Source organism: Aquarana catesbeiana, linkage group LG03 (genome assembly GCF_042186555.1).
Source record: "Aquarana catesbeiana isolate 2022-GZ linkage group LG03, ASM4218655v1, whole genome shotgun sequence".
Classification (NCBI taxonomy): domain Eukaryota; kingdom Metazoa; phylum Chordata; class Amphibia; order Anura; family Ranidae; genus Aquarana; species Aquarana catesbeiana.
Window position 1 is genome coordinate 99,358,892 of NC_133326.1, and position 21,201 is coordinate 99,380,092.

Below are 21,201 nucleotides of genomic sequence, written 5' to 3' on the forward strand. Positions count from 1 at the left end.
CCCCCAGCAGGGGCGGTCGGAAAATATCTCCCAAGGGAGCTGAAGGGACGGAGGTCAGACAACGGAGAACCGAGGTCAGGCAGTAGGGTCGGCACGGCAAAGAAATGAAAAGGAAAATGAGGAGGCTGGACCCAGATGTCACCCAGAATCATTACAGAGCTTGCTCACTGGAATAGATTAAATGGGTAAAATAATATGTATATATCTAAATAGGTCTACAAAAATAAAAATATCAAGTGGTATGCTCTGGTGTAAGGGGTGCAGAGGTATCCAACCATGGTAGAAAAAGAGAAAAAAAAAACAAGGAAGAGAGAGAGAAGGAAAGAAAGAAAAGGAGGGAAAAAAATGGGGAGAGAAGAAGAGAGGAAAGAGGGCCAAAGGTGTAGCCCCCCAGTCGTGCAGGGTGAATTCAGAATAAAAAATGAAAAATGTATGGATGTATATCTATAAGTAATGTATGTAAAAATGGTAGTAGTATCCTAAGTAGCTGAAAAATCTTATATATAGTATATTCAATATGAGAGACTATAAAGGTAGTTATATATGTAGGTCCAATGGTAGGTATCAAGATATTATACAAAAGTAAAAAATCTTGCACTGGAGTATATGGGATATAGGAATGTCCTGCAAGGAAAAAGGGGAAAAGCAGTGTAAAGTGAATGGGGGAGAGGTGATGAAAAAAGGGATAAGGGGTAATGTGAAGAAAAACATAGGGGGGAAGAAAATAAGTGGATAAATAGAGCAATAAGAAATGTGAAAAAAATAATAAATTAAGTAAAGGAGTGAAAGTGTATGCAGATAACACTCCACATGTTAGGTAGCTGGTAGATGCGTACAAGAAATGACATGTGATACAAAAGTGATGGTGAACATAATGCTTACCAATGTGCTCTCTAGTGAGTGTGTGGAGAGGACCAAGGTGGAAAGGAAGTAAGCCGTGCCAAAACCCCCGCCTAAATACCCGGACATCCGCCGCACACCTCCGCCCCTAGCGTCATGTGACTGGCGTAAGGGGGAGGGGACCCTACGTGCGCCCGCCGGAGATACAGCAGAGCGCAACGCAGATCCCCGCCCATAGCCTGGAGTGACACACTGTGCGCTAGGAATACAGACATCGCTGTAAGCAGATGTCTTCCACTAAGCGCAGGACATGGCGCCGATGCACGTGGTGGCTCCGCCCCTCCTGGGGGGGAGAGGCGGGGACAGCAGGGGCATGATATCCCCTTTTAGTGCATCGCAGCTCCCGGGGACATAAGCCGACACCCTCAGCCAGAGGGGCGGACCCCCGGAGACGCAGTCCGCAAGCAAGGAGGGGAGTCATCTAAACATGACCAATATCCTAATGTATCGGGGATCAAAAAGAGTATGTAATCACAGGATCTGGGAGCAACAACAGACTCGTGGGCATGTGGGTGTCTTCCACCCGAATTCAATAGAAAAAAGGAAAAGGCTGAAAAATGCTCCCCTACATGAGGCACCTCCATCCCCAAAATGCAGAAAAACAGAAAAAGGTTAGCCCATGGGACTTTAAATGAGGTGTCCATGCTGATCACAAGTAAATAAGTAGAATTGAGTAAGAAATATATCAACTTTATTAAAGTCATTATCATACAATAGAGCTCATACATATATATAGCAATTCAAAAGAACAGCAACATCACATAATGGTCCTAAAAACATAGCCAAATACATTGGTCAAAGTATAATAAGTACAGATATACATGTCACATCTCTAACCCGACGCGTTTCGCGAGCTTTCCTCGCATCATCAGGGGCGACATGACTTTAATAAAGTTGATATATTTCTTACTCAATTCTACTTATTTACTTGTGATCAGCATGGACACCTCATTTAAAGTCCCATGGGCTAACCTTTTTCTGTTTTTCTGCATTTTGGGGATGGAGGTGCCTCATGTAGGGGAGCATTTTTCAGCCTTTTCCTTTTTTTTTATACCACCTCAATTGGGAGATCACTCAGAGCTAAGGATACCTCCAATGGCCATGTGGACGTATATAAGGTCAAATTCGCAACATGTTTTGCGGTTCCCTGCTTCTTCAGGAGAGCAAACAGGAAAAAAGGGGGCTATACACTAGAAGTGATGATGAAAAATATGAATACAAATCCTAATAGAAACAGTAATAAGTATCCTACATATTCTATGGTTATTAAAATGATTAGAAAGAAGGATCTCTACCTCGAAGGCTGAACTAGGGTCAGCAGACAAAGGGGGCATCAAGGTCAAACATCCCTGGTGAGCATGTCAAAGGGGTCCCAGTAGGTGCTAAGTGAAATAATATAGATTTTTGTAAGCCCATCGCCCATTCTCATCCCACTCTGCAGCCATTCTCATTCCGGCCACTGCAGAGATGTGACTGGACTATAGCGCCTTCAGAATGGCTAAGTACACACATCTTTCCTTTACAGGGTAGTTAGAATGGAGGTGGGAGCAGGTTTTAGTATAGTTCATATTTGACTGTAATACTACTTGAAATTGTGTGTAGGAGTTGTATCCTCCTAGAGAAAAGTATTGTTTTTGTTTGGCCTGTACTTTGATCATTTTTTTTTTTCTTTACTCTAGAAATTCCACTATAAGAATCTCCTACTGGGTGAACATGATGTCCCACTAACGTGTATAGAGCAAATTGTTGTAGGTATGTAATGTGATGCACATCAGAATCAGGTGTGCATGTTGTTTCTGTATTAGCTATAGTAACCAAAATGTATGACAGAGAGAGCTGGCAACCGTTTCACTGTTAAAGGCTTCATTGTTCTGGAATTGGTGGTAACTGGTTAACTAGAATTTTGATATGAAGTTTTATACTGTGGCATTAGGAATTCAGGGTCCCATATTTGTGACATAAAGTTTAAGGGATCCTACATATTAGGTGCCCTGGGACTGCCAGCACAGTCCAAGCACAATATGAAGTAAAAAGCCTTGGTTCCCATGAGGGCAGAGCACAAAAATGTCAGCTGAAAAAAAATATGGCTTTTTCTTTTTCAGTGCAGCTTGGTGCAACCCAATCTACTGCCTTACACCACTTGAGGCATTTCAATAAAGTTCTAACAAAAAAGAAAGAAAAATGTAAACCTCTGTCAAGATCGATGCATCAAGGCGGTTTTGTTACTTCCTAGCACACCCCAGAGCCATGTGAACGAGTTTGGTGTCAAAACGGAGTAGGATAAAATGGATACAGTCCTTGTTTCAATTCTAGACCACAAATGATCAACAATCGCCTAATTCTGCTTTGTGAGTCCTTGGCTTCATGTACACGGGACGTTTTTACAACCTCACCTGAACAACTTAATTTGACAGATGGTAACTGTTTTGGCGCGTTTACATGCTGCCTTTGCATTTAAAAATTTCATATATATATATATATATATATATATATATATATATATATATATATATATATATATATATATATATATATATATATATATATATATATATATATATATATATATAATAAAATTTTTTTTTTTTTTTTGAATGGCCAAAAATGAAAAACACCTGTAAACGAAATGCAAGTTCCTGCGTTTAGACGCGTTTGACACTTCAAATGCTCTCAGCTTTGAACGCATTTTTTTGCGTTCTAAAATGCCTCTAAACTCAACTGCCTAGAAACCACTATAAATGACCCTGTGTACATGGACAGATAAGATAACATAGAGGAGAGTTCAGGGGCAGTTGAAAAAAAACACCCAACTGTGCCTAAACGTTCGTTTAGCAGCAGCAGTGTACATATGAGGCCTTTGGAGGCATGCTGCTGTAAATTGCTTTCAGAAATATAAGTGTTAATAGTTAATTTACTTCCATTTTATTATATAAAAATAAACAGAAGATAAATCCAAATCAAATCAATAGTTGGTGTGTCACCCTTTGCCTTCAAAACAGCATCAATTCTTCTAGGTACACTTCCACGCAGTTTTTGAAGGAACTCTGTAGGTACGTTCTTCCAAAAATCTTGGAGAACTAACCACAGATTTTCTGTGGATGTAGGCTGCCTCAAATCCTTCTGTCTCTTGTAATCCCAGACAGACTTGATGATGTTGAGATCAGGGCTCTGTGGGGGGCAAAACCATCACTTCCAGGACTCCTTGTTCTTTATGCCGAAGATAGTTCCTAATGACATTAGCTGATGGATAAATATCTGCCTGTATTTCTCAGCACTGAGGACACCATTGATCCTGGACAAATCTCCAACTCCATTTGCCGAAATGTGGCCCCAATTTGCACAGAACCTCCACAATGCATCGCTGTTGCCAGCAGACACTCAATATTGAACCACTGTCCAGCTCTTTGTGAGCAAACTGCCTCCTGCTACAGCCAATGCTGAGAAATGCAGGCAGATATTTATCCATAATGCCATACCATTAGGGAGGCGTGTGATTGACCCCAAATTTATTCTGCAGCAGGGCAATGACACCAAACATGCAGCCAATGTCACTGAGAACTATGTTCAGTGTAAAGAAAAATGAGTCCTGGAAGTGATTGTTTGGCCCCGCAGAGCCCTGATCTCAACATCTTCCAGTCTGCCTGGGATTACATGAAGAGACGCACAAGGATTTGAGTCGGCCTACGTCTACAGAAGATCTTTGTTCTAAACATCTTTGAGAACTAACCAATCTATCTGTCGAGTTCCTTTAAAAACTGTGTGCAAGTGTACCTAGAAGAATTGATCAAAATAAACTATTACTGCTTCTATTTCTGAAAGCTTTCTCTAGAGTATGTTTTCACACCTGCTTAAAACATTTGCACAGTCATTTACATTTATATGTAATTTACATATACATGTAATGCAATGCTAATCCACTGTAGCAAGTTTTTTTTTCCCCAAATGCCCTTAGATGGGACTATGTCCTCTGGTTACATGATTCTTTATTGCAAATATTTTGTTTCTCTGAGATACAGCTGTAAACCTAGAGTAGGATGAGATTTAGGTAGCTTGCCTTATAAACAAGTGTTTCCAGAAAACAAAATTACAGGCAACAAAGTTATTTTACAGTTGAAATACGTTTTTTTTTTAATCTAACCGTGCAGACTTACAGTGAGAGCAACAGGCAGGCTTTTTACAGTCAGACCTGTGAAAAGTGGGTCCTGATCTGTTATGGCATGGAGGCAAAGGAGAACGTTTCTTGTGGTCCTGATATGGGCTTGATATGAAATACTTAACCTTTTACCTTCAGTGTAAATTGGAAGTTCATGATAGATCTGTTTTTTTTTTTTTTATTTTAGTAAATGACACAAAGAGAAAGCAGAAAATCCTTTCATTCAACAAAAAGTTGAAATTCAACCCAACAGAGTTAATCATTTATTGTAAAGACTTCCGCATTCTCCGCTTCCGCTTTGACGAATCTGGTCCAGAAAGTGCAAAAAAGGTAATGTCGTTTTTTCACAGAAGTATTCCATTCACAGTTCTAAATACATGTTTGTGCAGAATAATTGTGCGTGGCTTAAACAGCTTTTTGGAAATTAATTTTCATGCTTGATGACTGTTTTAGCATCTACTGTATCGGCATTTATCTGCTTTTTTTTTTTTTTTTTTTTTTTTTTTTTTTTTTAGCTTTGGCTTAACATTTTATTCTGTGAGATGGAGGACAGCTGTGTGTCCTATGTAATGGTTCCACTAATACTGATTGATGTGCAAAAATTTAACCTTTGTCCTAAAATCCCATATTTCACAAACTACAACATTTTCATGAATGTATCTATCAAGCCTGTAAATGTGGTCTGAAGATGGTCAGTCCACTTTTTTAAATAGTTTTCAGCATGTATTGCCTTAGCAATTCTTCCAAGTCCTTTACATACCTGTCTCCACTCCCCACTCCTCTGTACAGTCACTTTAGCAGCGGCCTCCTAGTTGGGCACTGCTTCTTCTGCCATTCACATAAGAAACATCATCCCATCCCATAATAAAGCTGTCTACTGCTGGGGGAAAATAGGTGGCCTTTTAATAAAAATGAATGGAGAAGCAGAGCCTGACTGGGGTAGTTTTGGCGAAAAAGACCTGCACAACAAAGACAGAAGAAAGAAGTATAGGTCTTTCCACAGAATTGGCCCTCTTTCAAGACATTTGACTATACTTTGAACTTTTTATTAGACCCCCTCACTAAACTGCCAAGTGACCCTCTCTACCTAAAGAAGGAAGAAATTTGTAGGCTTTCATTATTGAACTCCTGTTCCTGCCTGCTAGCTACGTGACTGGCCTTTTTGATTCTTTGACTTTAATATTTCTTTAGTTACTGAGCCAAAACACTCATGCTGAAGTGATAAGAGGATAAAAATTAAACTATGTGATCTGCGTCAATGTACATATAGGTTGCACAACCGATTGTTCCTTTTTATCAATGACCTTTAGTTCAACAAATAGACTCCTCAGCACCTCCTGGTTAAAATGGTTTACCCATTCTCAGGACTTAAAGTGGTTGTAAAGCCACTATATTATGATGCAATCCCCTCTGTTAAATAAGGACATGTGCTCCACTGTATGTGTTTTAGAAAACAAATGCCGATTTCCACCTGATTTCAGAGTGCCTGCCGGTGCTCAAGTGACTGTTTGCCTCTCTCCTGTCCTGAGCTGACAGCTCCAGCAGGAGGGGCCGAAAACTCCCACAGACATCAGCCTGGAGGAGAGAGCCGAGCAGTCACGTGAGCGCCGGTAGGTGGTCTGAAATTGGGTAGAAATCTGCATATTTTTTATAAAACGCATACAGTGGGGCACATGTCCTTATTTAACAGAGGGGATTGTACTGTCATAATATAGTTTTTATTAGCAGCAGGAGAGGAGGGGCGGGCAATGTCACGAGCTGACAGGCAGGGAGGGGAGGGGGGAGAGGACAGAGAAGGACAGAGGAGAGCTGCCTATGACGGAGGCATGTAAACTGACCACGGTGTCATGGATCATCAGCCATGATAAACCGTGGTCAGTTTACAGGGGGGAGGGCAGAACCAGGCAGGATCGGCCAGGTATTAGGTGATAGAAAGGGCCAAATTACACAGCACAAGCACTGTGCTGTAGAACATGCTTTAACGGAAAACGGGATCCTTTGTTACCCTAAAAAAAAAAAAAAAAACTTTTTAATCATAGGAGCCTCTATGTTTAGGCCCTGAGAATGGGTAAAACTCTTTATCTCTCATTTTATTTTTTATTAAAGGTTTTACAAAGTACAAAACATAGTACAAAGTTTTACTTATAGTACAAAGCATGAGAACACACAATATGATGGAAACTACTCAGAGCGTAAAATTCCTGAGTTTGGTTAGTTCTTACATTCCTATTACACTCTTATCCATAATGTAATGGTATATTTGTTCTTCTAAGTAGAGTAGTACATTTCCAGTAAAACTCTTTATCATTGTTTAGTGTAACCAAAATCCACTTTCCACAATACCATTTTATTGAACCTTTACACCTGATTTGCATACTTGAGGTGGTTCAATAAGTCAGCTATTTAATGTAGAAATCAGCCAGACATCCAGGCAATTATGTAATCAGTAGTAGCAGCCTACATATTTCTGTCCTGACAGTTGTACTTTAACTTCACTATCAACAACTTCTGACAAATTTAGTTTGTTTTAGTTGCAACAACACTCAAGGTCATAAAATGTATGAAGTGCATGTTTTGTTATTGTAGTGTCAAAGGTATTTAATTGAGCAAGCGCCTGCTATAGCTGTAAAAGGGACCAGCTTGCAGCTACGGTGATTTGCAGGAATGAGCCGACCTGCCGCAGTATAATGACAGCGGCTGGTCGGCAAGTGGTTAACAAATATCTTAGCTTACATACACCAAAATACTCCTGTCCTTTTTCAGAGTGTTTTCATTGAAATGTTTTTTATTAAATGTAATTTAAAATACGTATATATTAGAGCTGCACCATTAATCATTAAAGAATCGAGATTGTGATTCTACCCCTCCCCAATCTTAAAGCATTTCCTCGATTCAGTTCAGCGAGTTCTCTGCTCAAGCCGACAGCTGTCAAAAAAAAAAAAGGCAGCCTGCCAACTTTCTCATAACATCGCTAAAGAGAAACATTGTAACATATAGGTCTTTTAGACCCCTTTCAAGCTGAGGTGTTTTAGTGCTAAAAAGCGACTGTTAGGCCTCTTTCACACGGACTATCGGTTCAGGTTCGCCTGTCAGTTTTTTAGGTGGACCTGAACGGACGCGCCATAGACCTCTATGGAGCGTCGGATGTCAGCGGTGACATGTCCGCTGACATCCAACCCGCTCTGATCCAAAAAAGTGTGACGGAGGAAAAACCTACTTTTCCATCCGTCTGTGGATCGGATCGGGTGATGACGGACTCTACGGTCCGTCCTCATCCGATCCCCCATAGAGACGGACCTGTCATCTTCCTGCTCAGCGGGGATCGATGGAGCGATCCCCTGCTGAGCAGAGCGGGCTCCGTACATGGACACGTCTGTGTGAAGGAGCCCTTAAGCACCTGAAAACTGCCTCTCTTTCCTCCCCAATGTGAAAACCAGAGTGCTTTTACACTAGGGCGGTGCGCCTGCGGGACGGGGGAAAAAGGTTCTGCAAGCAGCATCTTTGGGGCGATGCCTACACCGCCTCTACCCATTGAAATGAATGGAAAGCGCTTGAAAAAAAAAAAAAACCTTCAAAAGCTCCGCAACACGGTGCTTTTAACCCCTTCTTGGTAAAGCTAAATCTAGCAGCGCTTTACCACTAACGGACCCACTGCCCCAGTGTGAAAGGTGTGTGTGTGTATATGTGTGTATATATATATATATATATATATATATATATAATATGATTTTTTTTTTTTTTAGCAGAGACCTAGAGAATAAAATGGTTGTGGCAGCGGCTTTTCAAATGCAATTTTTTTGGGGGAAAAAAAATACACTTTAATGAACAATATTGCAGAGAGGTTGCTTTCTTCCTTGGCAAAAGCCACCGATGCTGTTTGCTCCTCACTTCTTTAGTGATCCTGGAGCCAGAAATGGTGCTGGAGCGATGTTATATTGGGAGGGAGGTTTTTTTTTTTTTTTTTTTTTTTTTTTTTTGAGGGGGGGGGGGGGGGGGACAGGTTATAGTTTTTGTTTTTTTATATACTTTAATGCAGAGAATGTCCTAAGGTAAACAAATATTTTAGGCCCCATTCACACCTGAGCGTTCTGTAACTTGAAGCCTGAAGCTACGAAACGTAGGAGGGGACAATCTCCAAAATGTTTCTTGTACGGGAACAGAATGAACGATGTTCATTTCCTACAACAAATATCAGATGTGAAAGACTGCACATGATCAGAAGCGACAAATAAAAAAAAAAAAAAAAAAGCCTTTGTCGTACAAGAATTTTTCGTACATTATTTCTATCCTCGGTTCCAACTTGCCGTGAAACATCGAGGGGAAAACTGGCGATCGCTCGCCCAATTTTCTCATAGTGTGTGTACGGGGCATTAGATTGTGGCTGCCAGTAGATTTAGGCCCCTTTCACACTGGGGCGGGGGCGTTGTCGGCGGTAAAGCACCGCTATTGCAAGCGGCGCTTTACCGTCGGTATTTGCTCGCTAGCGGGGCGGTTTTACCCCCCTGCTAGCGGCCGAGAAAGGGTTAAAACCACCGCAAAATTGAGAGGTGCTTTGCCGGCGGTAAAGCCGTGCCGTCCCATTGATTTCAATGGGCGGGAGCGGTATACACTCCGCTCCGAAGATGCTGCTAGCAGGACTTTTTTTTCCCATCCTGCTAGCGCATCGCTCGAGTGTGATAGCCCTCGGGGCTTTCACACTGGAATTAAAGCAGCAGCACTTTCGGGTCGGTTTGCAGGCACTATTAGCGCAATAGCGCCTGCAAACAGCCCCAGTGTGAAAGGACCCATAGAGAGCGTTTTAGCGAGAGCAGATACATTTTTCCACATTTGTTATTAAATAGCATTTTGCTACATTTGAACACCTGTGTCCGAATCAGTTGAAGAAGTTATGTACTTGCCAGATTCCTGCTGGAATACTCTTGCTTTCCCAGCATACAAGAGTCATTCACTGATCAGTAAAATCTGTACAAATCTCCTGGACATGATGTGCGAAGAGACAAGATTTTTCTTTGGCATAGAAATACCATTCTTGCTCTATGCAACCTGCCAAACTGGTGTTTGGGAGTTCAGGAAAGGGTGAACAACAGGATTATTCATAGGAACTTCCTGAAAACATGGCTGCATGGTTGTAGTTTAATGAATCACCGCAACCTGGCTTGATTTTGGAATGAATGACACAGCCCGTGTTCTGAGAAGTGATCCGGTACAAACCCGTTTACTTATTTTGGCTGATCTGTCTCTAGTGATTCCTACTAAAGAGTGCTGCTTGAACATGAGCCTGTGAAGAATATTGTGATACACATTCCACAATTCTTATCATAATGCGCTTCAGTTTTAAAAGTCCTCTAACATCAGGATATTTTTTTGTAATGTTTTTAGCAATATTTTAGAAACTGTATATTGGTAACAAGAAAAAACAAAAAGCTTAAAGCGCAACTAAAGGCAAAAAAATGCTTACCTTAGTTACAGCGGTCTGACGTTCATGAGATCCCTGGCTGACATCTTTTCTCGGGTCGTTGGCCATCTTGATCTGGTGTGGGATGATGCCACACCTGCGCATGCGTGGGAGTGCAATCATCCCCGCAAACAGGGAGAGTGCCAGAACATAAGCTGGGCATGTGCAGCTCAGTGTACATTCTACAAGGGTTTGCAAACGGGCAGGTAGATGTCTTTTACTGCAAAAGAGATATTACGTATTATGTTCGCAATTTTTTTTTTTCCAGACTTTAGTTCCAATTCAAAGAGTTTTTTTTTTTTTTTTTTTAAACCCCCCCCCCCCCCCCCCAAAAAAAAAAATTAGACATCCTGGTCCCTTAACCACTTGCTTACTGGGCACTTAAACCCCCCTCCTGTCCAGGCCAATCTTCAGCTTTCAGCGCTGATGCACTTTGAATGACAATTGCGCAGTCATACAACACTGTACCCAAATTAATTTTTTATAATTTTTTTCCCACAAATAGAGCTTTCTTTTGGTGGTATTTGAACACCTCTGCGGTTTTTATTTTTTGTTAAAAAAATGTAAAAAGACCAAATTTAAAAAAAAAAAAATTTATATTTTGCAAACAGGTAAGTTTTCTCCTTCATTGATGTATGCTATAGAGGCAGCACTGATGGGCACTGATGGGTGGCAGTGATGGACACTGATGGGTGGCAATAATGAGCACTGATCGGCACTGGTTGGTTACACTGCTAGGTGGCACTGATTGGCACCACTGGTGGGCATTGATAGGTGGCACTTGTGGGCATTGATAGGTGGCACTCATGGGCATTGATAGGTGGCAATGGCAGGTGGTGCTGGCAGGGGGTACTGATGGGCACAGATGAGGCAGAATTGCCTCTTCCTCTACGGGACCGATGCCCCTTGCAAATAAGCTGGTGATCGGCTTTTTTTTTTTCTCCTCACGCTGTCGCTGAGGAGAAAAAAAAACAATTACCGAGCGTTAGTTTACATCATGTGATCAGCTGTCATCGGCTGACAGCTGATCACGTGGTAAGGGGCCGGGATCAGTCCCTTACTCGGATCTGTGATCACCCGAGTCTCAGGGACCCGGTGATCACAGCGCATACAGCACGCACAGGGAGCGTACAAAGGGGAGGCTGTTATGTGACGGCCTCCCGGAAATTCAGGTCCGCGCTGTGGACGCCAAGTGGTTAAAGCAGATTAAACAGCACAGTGCTTGTGCTGTGTAATCTGCCCCCCTCTAAACTGTAAAAAAAAACCTGCCTGAACATGCCACTTCCTCCATCCACCTCTCTGTACTGACCACGATAATCAGGGCTGCTGAGCCCTGACCACCGTTGTCAGAGTACCTAGTACATCCCTCCCTAATCCTGCTGTCAGCTCTCCTCTCCTCCCCCCCTTCTCTCAGCCTGTCAGCTCCTTGTTGTGTGTCTCCGTCTCTGCCCCCCCGCCGCCATTAGTAGAAATCCAAAACTTTTAAATAGTCACTGCCAGCCTCTCTATGATATTCAGGCATACCACACTGTATATGTCTTTTCTAAAAACAAGGCTTATATGCCTATTTAGAGCCATCTTCAGAACAGAGAATTCTCTCTGCTCTGCTGAAGCCACAGCCATCAAAAGAAAGGAAAAAAAATGGGCAGTCTGCCAAGAATCACAACATTGTTTAGCAGTGGAACTTAAGTATAAACATTGTAACGATTTGTCCTTTACATCAAAGGAATACACTTCTGTGTGTAAATGAGGAAAGCTTAACCACTAAAACTTTTCTGGCATTTGTTGGTATCAAGTTAAAAAAAAAAAAATCTTTTTTTTTTTTTTTTTTTTTTTAATAGAAAATTACCTAGAAAAAAAAAAATATATATATATATATATTAGAGACCCTACAGAATAAAATGGTGGTTGTTGCAGTATTTTGTCACACTGTATTTGCGCAGCAGTCTTTCAAATGCAATTTTTTGGGAAAAAATTACACTTTAATGAATTTAAAAAAAAAAAAACTAAACAGTAAAGTTAGCCCAATTTTTTGTATAATGTGAAAGATTTTACGCCGTGGGAATCGTGATCTTTACTCTAGCTGCTTATGTGTGTGTTTTTTTTGTTTTTTTTTTATTTATTTTTTTTTCATAAACCACACTTCAGCATTATTCTGCTGACCTCAATCATGCAAATAAGTTGATGAGGGGCTATGGGAAATATAGTTTGGGCAGGGCTTTAGGATAGTGCAATGAAGTGATTGGATAACCCCACCTGCAATTTATTTCAGATGTAAGTGAAGAGTGCATGGATTGCAGCTCTAAGAAATGTTTTTCAAATATTTTTCAAGGTGACCAACATTACAGGCATCAGATAAACGATAATTTCACAAAGCTGATGGGTTGCAACAGTTCTTTAACAGATTTTAGTTGTACAGAATACACAAATAATAAAAATGTATGGAAACTACTGTACATTCAGTTGAACACAGCAGAGCTATATATCTCATATATGCAAAAGTATGTTTTTGTAAATGTTGCTCTTATTATTTTTTTATTTTTTTTTTTTATTTTTTTTTTTAGGTATGTCTTGCATTAGCACATTATTCTCAGCCAACAGACCTCCAGCTTCTATTTGCCTTTGAGTATGTTGCCAAGATGTATCACAATCCAGGTGAGCATTGCTACAACTGATATTTTTTTTACTTTGGTGCTATTCTATTTCCACAATATAAGCACTGAAGTGTGATCTTTATAACTGATCCAGTTGTGGTGAAATAGCTTTAACTTTCAGTCTCAGTAGCTTGGCAGACAGTGACTCAATTCAAATGACCTTGTGCAGATCATAGAAAGCTTTAATCCAACAGCTTGTGCAGATCAGAACAGATGAACATCAAAGAAGTAAAAAAAAATCTTGGTGTCTAGCTCCAGCAGAATACAGTGCGTGTGGTGGATGAAGGGTAATGCATGAAGAAGGGTGGGACTAACTACATACAGTGTATATACAAAGTCTACACACCCCTATTAAAATGTCAGGTTTCTGTGATGTAAAAAATGAGACAAAGATAAGTCATTTCAGAACTTTTTCCACCTTTTTTAATGTGACCTATAAACTGTACAACTCAGTTGAACAACAAACTGAAATCTTTTTTTTGGGGGGGGGGGGGGTAGAAATAATAATGTGGTTGCATAAGTGTGCACACCCTCTTTTATAACTGGGGATGTAGCTGTGTTCAGAATTATGCAATCATATTCAAACTCATGTTAAATAGCAGTCAGTACACACCTGCTATCATTTAAAGTGCCTCTGATTAACCCCAAATAAAGTTCAACTGTTGTAGTAGGTCTTTACTGACATTTCTTTAGTCGCATTCTACAGCAAAAGCCATAGTCCGCAGAGAGCTTCCATAGAATCAGAGGGATCTCATTGTTAAAAGGTATCGGTCAGGAGAAGGGTACAAAAGTGTTTTCAAGGCATTAGATATACCATGGAACTCGGTGAAGACAGTCATCATCAAGTGGAGAAAATATGGCACAACCGTGACATTACCAAGAACTAGATGTCCCTCCAAAATGTATGAAAAGACGAGAAGAAAACTGGTCAAGGAGGTTGCCTCGAGGCCTACAGCAACAGTAAAGGAGCTACAGGAATATCTGGCAAGTACTGGCTGTGTGGTATATGTGACAACAATCTCCTGTCATATGTCTGGGCTATGGGGTAGAGTGACAAGATGGAAGCCTTTTTCTTACCAAGAAAAACCTCCAAGCCCGGCTAAATTTTGCAAAAACACATCTGAAGTCTCCCAAAAGCATGTAGAAAAATGTGTTATGGTCTGATGAAACCAAGGTTGAATTTTTTGGTCATAATGCCAAACTATATGTTTGGCGCAAAAACAACACTGCACACCAAAAGAACACCATACCCACAGTGAAGCATGGTGGTGGCAGCATCATGATTTGGGGCTGTTTTTCTTCAGTTGGAACAGGGGCCTTAGTCAAGTTAGAGGGAATTATGAACAGTTCCAAATATAAGTCAATATTGGCACAAAATCTTCAGGCTTTTGCTAGAAAGATGAACATGAAAAGGAACTTCATCTTTCTGCATGACAACGGCTCAAAGCATACATCCAAATCAACAAAGGAATGGCTTCACCAGAAGATTAAAGTTTTTTGGAATGGCCCAGCCAGAGGCCAGACCTGAATCCGATTGAAAATCTGTGGGGTGATCTGAAGTGGGCTGTGCACAGGAGATTACCTCGCAATCTGAAAGATTTGGAGTGTTTTTGCAAAGAAGAGTGGGAAAATATTTCAAGACGTGCCATGCCGATGGACTCGTACCCAAAAAGACTGAGTGCTGTAATCAAAAGGTGCTTCAACAAAGTATTAGTTTAAGGGTGTGCACACTTCTGCAACTATATTTTAGTTTTTTATTTTTACTTCCTTTATTTTTACTTTATTAAAGGCAAACACACAATGGATGTGTAACATGATTTTTTTTAAATTGTCATTTTATAAACATACTGGCAAATGCTATGTATGCATGACCTTTTTTTTTCTTATTTTAAATTTATAGCGGATAAAATCAATGGTGTCGATCCAGGAGGTGGAGGTGATTATGGTTCAAAAACGCCACTATTTGAAACTTTTTGTGACTGGGATCGAGAGATCAAGCGAACCCGAGCCACTGACTGGAGAGTGTGTTCTGTAAATGAAGGCTACATGATCTCAAAATGGTAGGTATCCACCCGGAATAACTATTATGGCATTGGAGTAAATAAAACTTTTAAATCTTTCAGTTCAGCTGGTCATTTAGTCTACATGGCTGCTTTATAGCATCTAGAACAGGGGTTCCATACTCTTTCATCGCGGGCCACATCAGCATTATGGTTGCCCCCAAAGGGCCGGTTGTATCCGTAAGACTATATAAATGTATCTACTCTTTATCATATTAAATAATTGCCTCTGCATTCAATTATTACTGTTTTTTAGTAGGGCAGGTGCAGACCGGAAATGGAGCCTACTCACACACCTGTAGCAGATGATGCAAGTTTGAAAAGGAGGGTCATACACCGCTGGTATCATCCGCAAGTAACTTTATTGGAGACTGCTCAGACAGAACACCATGGCAGAACCATGTCCTGTCTGAGCAGCCTCCAATCAGGTTTCTTGTGGATGATACCAGCTGTATACGACGCTATTTTTTAACTGGAATAGAATTGTATTATTCTCCTAATTATAAGCAGATGTACAGAGCACCACACCCCCCCATTACATTAGGTGTCAAGAGCCACCCCACCATCGGAAGTCAAACATCCTCCATTAGATCACAGTGCACCTGCCTTATGCTGCTGCCAGGAAGAAGCTTGGGACGGAGCTGAGCAGCAGAATGTACAGGAAGGACCAGAGGAGGGCTGGAGGTAGCTGCCAGGTCTGCTGAATTCTGAGTCCAGGGGATGCTGAGACAAAGGGTTGCTGGGGTTACACAGAGAGGCGTAGGATCTATGAAAAGAATTCTGTCATCCTCTCTGCTGCTGACTGCTGAGACAGGGACGTGGTGGATTCAAAGATGAGCCTCTCCTTGTCTGCAAGGAGAAGCACAGGATCTGTCAAAGGAGTTCTGTCCTCCTCTCTGCTGTTGACAGCTGAGACACTATGGGTGCGGACACGAGGGGGGGGGGGTGGCCCAACTGCAGGAGAGGTGTGAGGGCCACATGTAATGGCCTGGAGGGCTGGATTTGGCCCGCGGACCTTGTGTTTAACATGTGATCTAGAGCCTAAAAGAAAAATAGAACTTTTACCAATAGTAATTAAGCAGGCATCGGGATTTCACTTTAAGAATTTAATGAGTAAGGCCTCATTCTGACAGGCAGTAAAAATGGGCACGTTTTTAACACCCACTAAAAGCCTAACTAGGCAGCCGGAGAGTATAGTACACTTACCGCAGCTGAGATACTTTGTGAGCATGGCAGATTTAACTTCCAAGTTTGACTGGCAGCACTGCCTGTCAAACTCACCCATTGAAGTCAGTGGGACAGTGCCACAGCCATGATTGCAGTTGTGACGCATTTGTTTCATGCAAAATCACTGTTGAAAAAAAGACATTCAGGAGATGGCAGTGTTGCCTTCTGAATGGCTGTAAGTTGCTTCTCTACCATGCTGTGAAAAGCGATCCATTGTGATTACTTTATAGAGGGCCAGTGGAGACTGCTGCCATGTGAACCTAGCCTTGGGCATCAGCTTTTTTTTTTACTAAGTCAACACGCAGGCGGTTTGGATTTTCTAGCAATCTTGGACAAGAAAAAGGAACAAAAAAGTGGGACTTTAAATGAAACATGCACTCCAGGAGACAACACAACAACCATGAACATGGCAGGTACCCAAAAATAGAATAGAACCAAAAACGTTGAGTGGAAGCATCACACGACATCAATTGGCATTAAATGGTTTAATAGTATAAAATTATAACAAAAGTACAAATCGTAACATGATCCATGCTGGTACTATAGAAACCCAAGATCCATGAAAGGCAAGTCTTACATTATACATAAAATCCGCCGGTTGGCCCCCAGCCTTCCATGCCCATGCCCAACCTCATAGGAGTACCTGTAAGTAGTTTTGAGAATCGGACTCTACCCCCCCCTCCTCCCCATTTACATAGACTAACTATACAATTTTCTTTAATATAGATTTTTTTAATATTTATAGACACCTACCTCATACTTGCTCCTGAAGAGTGGCGGTCGCCACAAAACGCATCAAGCCAATAGATGCCCTCCCGTTTATACCATACTATTATCACTCTACTACCGCATACATACCAATTGGACTGTACCAATCAACTATGACTATAATGATCTACCATGGAGACACACTTCAGTGAATTTGGCTATCTACAATATGTATGGCATGAACCAATTAGGTTGTTTTACTATGGGATTGTGAGCTAATATTTGCCCCCCTATGTCTATAATTGCATCACTTTTTTATTTTACATTTAATTGAATTTTACCAACCAAGATTACAATTTATTATTATGGAGACCTACTTTTTATGAAACTGTATTTTACAGTGTTTACAATATAAACCAATTATGTTATTACATTGTATTTCTGCCACATTTTATGTATAATGTAAGACTTGCCTTTCATGGATCTTGGGTTTCTATAGTACCAGCATGGATCATGTTACGATTTGTACTTTTGTTATAATTTTATACTATTAAACCATTTAATGCCAATTGATGTCGTGTGATGCTTCCACTCAACGTTTTTGGTTCTATTCTATTTTTGGGTACCTGCCATGTTCATGGTTGTTGTCTTGTCTCCTGGAGTGCATGTTTCATTTAAAGTCCCACTTTTTTGTTCCTTTTTCTTGTCCAAATTAACAGGGATGGAGGCGCCTGGCTCTACACACCTCACGCCTCATTTAAAGTCCCACCTTGCTGCTCAGTTCTTTAATTGTTTTCTAGCAATCTTGTCACTTTTTTCTGCAGGTAAATCAAGTAAATATATATTCCATTTGAACATTCTTTGGCGGGTCAAAGCAGGTGACTGTTCTCTCCCTGGAGTGAAATGATGCTCCCTGAGGAGATCTCATCTTCTTGAATCCATTCAAGCTTACTAAAAGGAGTGTAATACACTATAATGCAGATTAAAGCTAAGCCATTTAAGGGTTTCTATTTTAGGCTCTCTTCGCTCTACCATATGTTCCTCATATAAAAAAGCAATCCGGAGTACAAAACCTTCCTACTTCTGAGGTGTATAATTCATAGAACCATGTGGCAGACTGTAGAGCCTAAGTTGTTTCTAGCATTTATTGACAGCCAAGATCTGTCTGTTTTCATTGTGAACCAATTAATTAGTAGTGCAATTCCTCAGGGACTGGGCTTGTTAAAAGCCTGCCAGTTGCTGCTCTTGAGCTTTATCTCACAATGCTATCACAGCCTCTGAGTGGGATTCAAGTAATTGCATAGCATATGGCAGTCTGATGTTCTCCTACCCTCTTTTTTTTCCCCTAAATGATATTCCTGACTGTTAATGGACATGTGTGAATCTTCACACAGTACAATAAAGACAGCGGCTGTCCTATATAAAGGCATTGTTGTTTCCATGCAGAATAAATTAGTACTGCAGAATGAGATCTGGTATGTTTTAGGCAGTAAAGGTGGCCATATGCTATGCATTTGCATTCCCTACGTGGATGGCCCTGTTGCCACCCTCCCACTTGACATTCTTCTCATGAATAATCAAAGGAGCTGGACCGAAATTTTTTGGCTGAACAGCATACAATCAAATGCAGCTGCTGATCAGGTATTCAGACTGTTAGAAATAAAATAGGCACAGCAGTAAATCATACAGCGCAGATGATAAAATCTAAATTATATATTTTTTTTTAATCAGCCTGCAGGCTAAACAAAAGCAGTCTAACAGTGTATGATCAGCTTAAAGTGGTTGTAAACCCACTAAAGTGATTTACCCCAGGTGATACACAGAGATGAAACAAATCCTCCTGCATAGGTTTTACCTGTTTTTGCTTTATACTGCCCTATAAAATGCACAGGTCAAAGACTTTTTCTCTGCTCCAGAAGGCATGGATCTATTGTCACACACTGCACAGCATTGAGCAGGGAGCCAGGTGTAAATTGAGACCTTAATGGATGGAAAAGACATCCCCTCCCCCTCCTCTCTCTACACAGTCCCATAGGGTAACATGGACAGCTGTGGCTGTCAATCACCTACTGTGTTCTGGGGAGTCAGGGATGTCTCTTCCAAGATTTTGTGGTGTTGGGATAACCTGTCAGAAATGACTAATGCAGATGGGAGAGGAAGGAGAGAGGAGACAGAAATCGCACTCAGTGCTTTGGATTGAGGCAAGTACACTATAGAACAGGGATATGCTATTAGCGGATCTCCAGCTGTTGCAGAACTACAAGTCCCATGAGGCATAGCAAGACTCTGATAGCCACAAGCATGGCACCCAGAGGCAGAGGCATGATGGGACTTGTAGTTTTGCAACAGCTGGAGGCCTGCTAATTGCATATCCCTGCTATAGAAGGACATGCGCTGTTCATTTTTCATTTTAAAGTTTTACAACCTTTTTTTTTTCATGTGTAAAAACTAGCTAAAGCCTGCCAAAATCCTTGTTTTAAAGCTTCAGCCAGCACTCCCATTAAGATCTGTATTTACCACACCTGGACAAAAGCTAAAGGATTCTTTAAAGCTTATCAAGTGTTTTGCTGTAGCTGATACTTTTAAGTTAAAATTTAGTGGCAAGTGGTAAACTGTGCCAATGTGTTGCTAATCTTATGTAATAGTTTATGATATGGCATTTGATGTAGGAATGAATGATAACATTTTATAGCTGACTTGTCTCACTCAGTGTAAAATAAAATGTGTGGCTAGAACTTATACTGTACCTTGCCCTTTCTCTTTTACTTGATTTATAGAATATGATAAAAGATTGTGCATTTGTACATAATAAAAATCCCAAATACATGGGGACCTCATAGTTATTAACCAGTCCCTGCTTGATACTTACTCAACATGCTCATCTGGTATTTGATGCGTGCCAGGCAAACTCCATTGGGCTAGTGGAGTTTTCTCCCATTTATTTTAGATCAAGTTGGGTAGAAAATTGGGTAAAGAAAATTTGTTCTAAGCATTTAGGGCACTGATAACTTTCTCTTAATGTAAACATTTGCACCCAAGCTTGATATATTATTATAAAATGATTATCATAACAAAAAAATAAATAAAAAATTTTTTCATTAGAAAAAAAAAACAGGAAATACAACAGTGCAAGTACAAAATTTCTCCAAGACGACATCCACAATTACCGTGAATATCAACAGATGATATCTTACAGGTCACGTACATAAAACAGTAGTGCAGGCAGATAAAACCAAAGAACAGTATCTCTGCTACCACTTCAAGTACGACTGAAAGGCACATAGTCCGGCCTAAGCATTAACAGCATATATCTGGAAACCCTAAATAGATGAATCAGACTTAGCCTATTAATAATCTATCCATCACCAACTCCAATGAGCTCAGACCTGGTATGTCCAACCATGGGCCCCACGGGTTATCAAATTTTACGGGGCCTGCTCCTATGCCGATAGATGTACTTCTCCAGTCTGAGAGTGTCTCCCACATAATGTAACAATTCTTTGAGAAGGGGGGGGGGGGGGTCAGTGGACTTCCAATATCTAAACAACACCCTGCACGTTGGAAAAGAGCTCTAGCAACTGCCTCTCTCATGAGAGTCTGCAATTGGAGGTCATCCAGGATGCCCAAAAGGAAGGGCTTAGGGTCTAAAGGTATGGAAGTTTGGATCACTGAATTTATGGTGCCCACTGCCTCCCCCCAATAACGATGCAGTTTTGGGCATCTCCGGGTTAAATGAATCATGTCACCATTATCCCTTAGGCACTTGCCACAGGTAGAGTAGTCCAAAATACCCATTTTGTGTAATCTGGCAAGGATAAAGTGAGCTCACAGGAGTATGTACAGTTACATGAGTCTCTGAGACACATTCAGGGAGCACTGAGGTCTTGCCTGCAAGGCCTCTTCCCATTGGTCATCAACTAAAGGGCCCACATCCCTCTCCCATTACTCATGTACCTTCAAATGGAATGAAGTCAGGAAATCATTTACTAGCATCACATAACATCTGGATATAAATCCTTTAGTAGAAACCGTTTCAGGCATCAT

General features: G+C 40.9%; 1 protein-coding gene across 1 annotated transcript in view; it reads left to right on the forward strand.

Moving 5' to 3' along the window:
- MTMR10 (myotubularin related protein 10) overlaps positions 1-21,201 on the forward strand; it is a 129,860-nt gene that overhangs the window by 64,600 nt on the left and 44,059 nt on the right. Inside the window, exons 4-7 of the mRNA XM_073618866.1 lie at positions 2,580-2,652; positions 5,241-5,383; positions 13,073-13,163; positions 15,063-15,222. Of these exons, the coding sequence (XP_073474967.1) occupies positions 2,580-2,652; positions 5,241-5,383; positions 13,073-13,163; positions 15,063-15,222 (467 nt within the window). The remainder of the gene's footprint in view (positions 1-2,579; positions 2,653-5,240; positions 5,384-13,072; positions 13,164-15,062; positions 15,223-21,201) is intronic.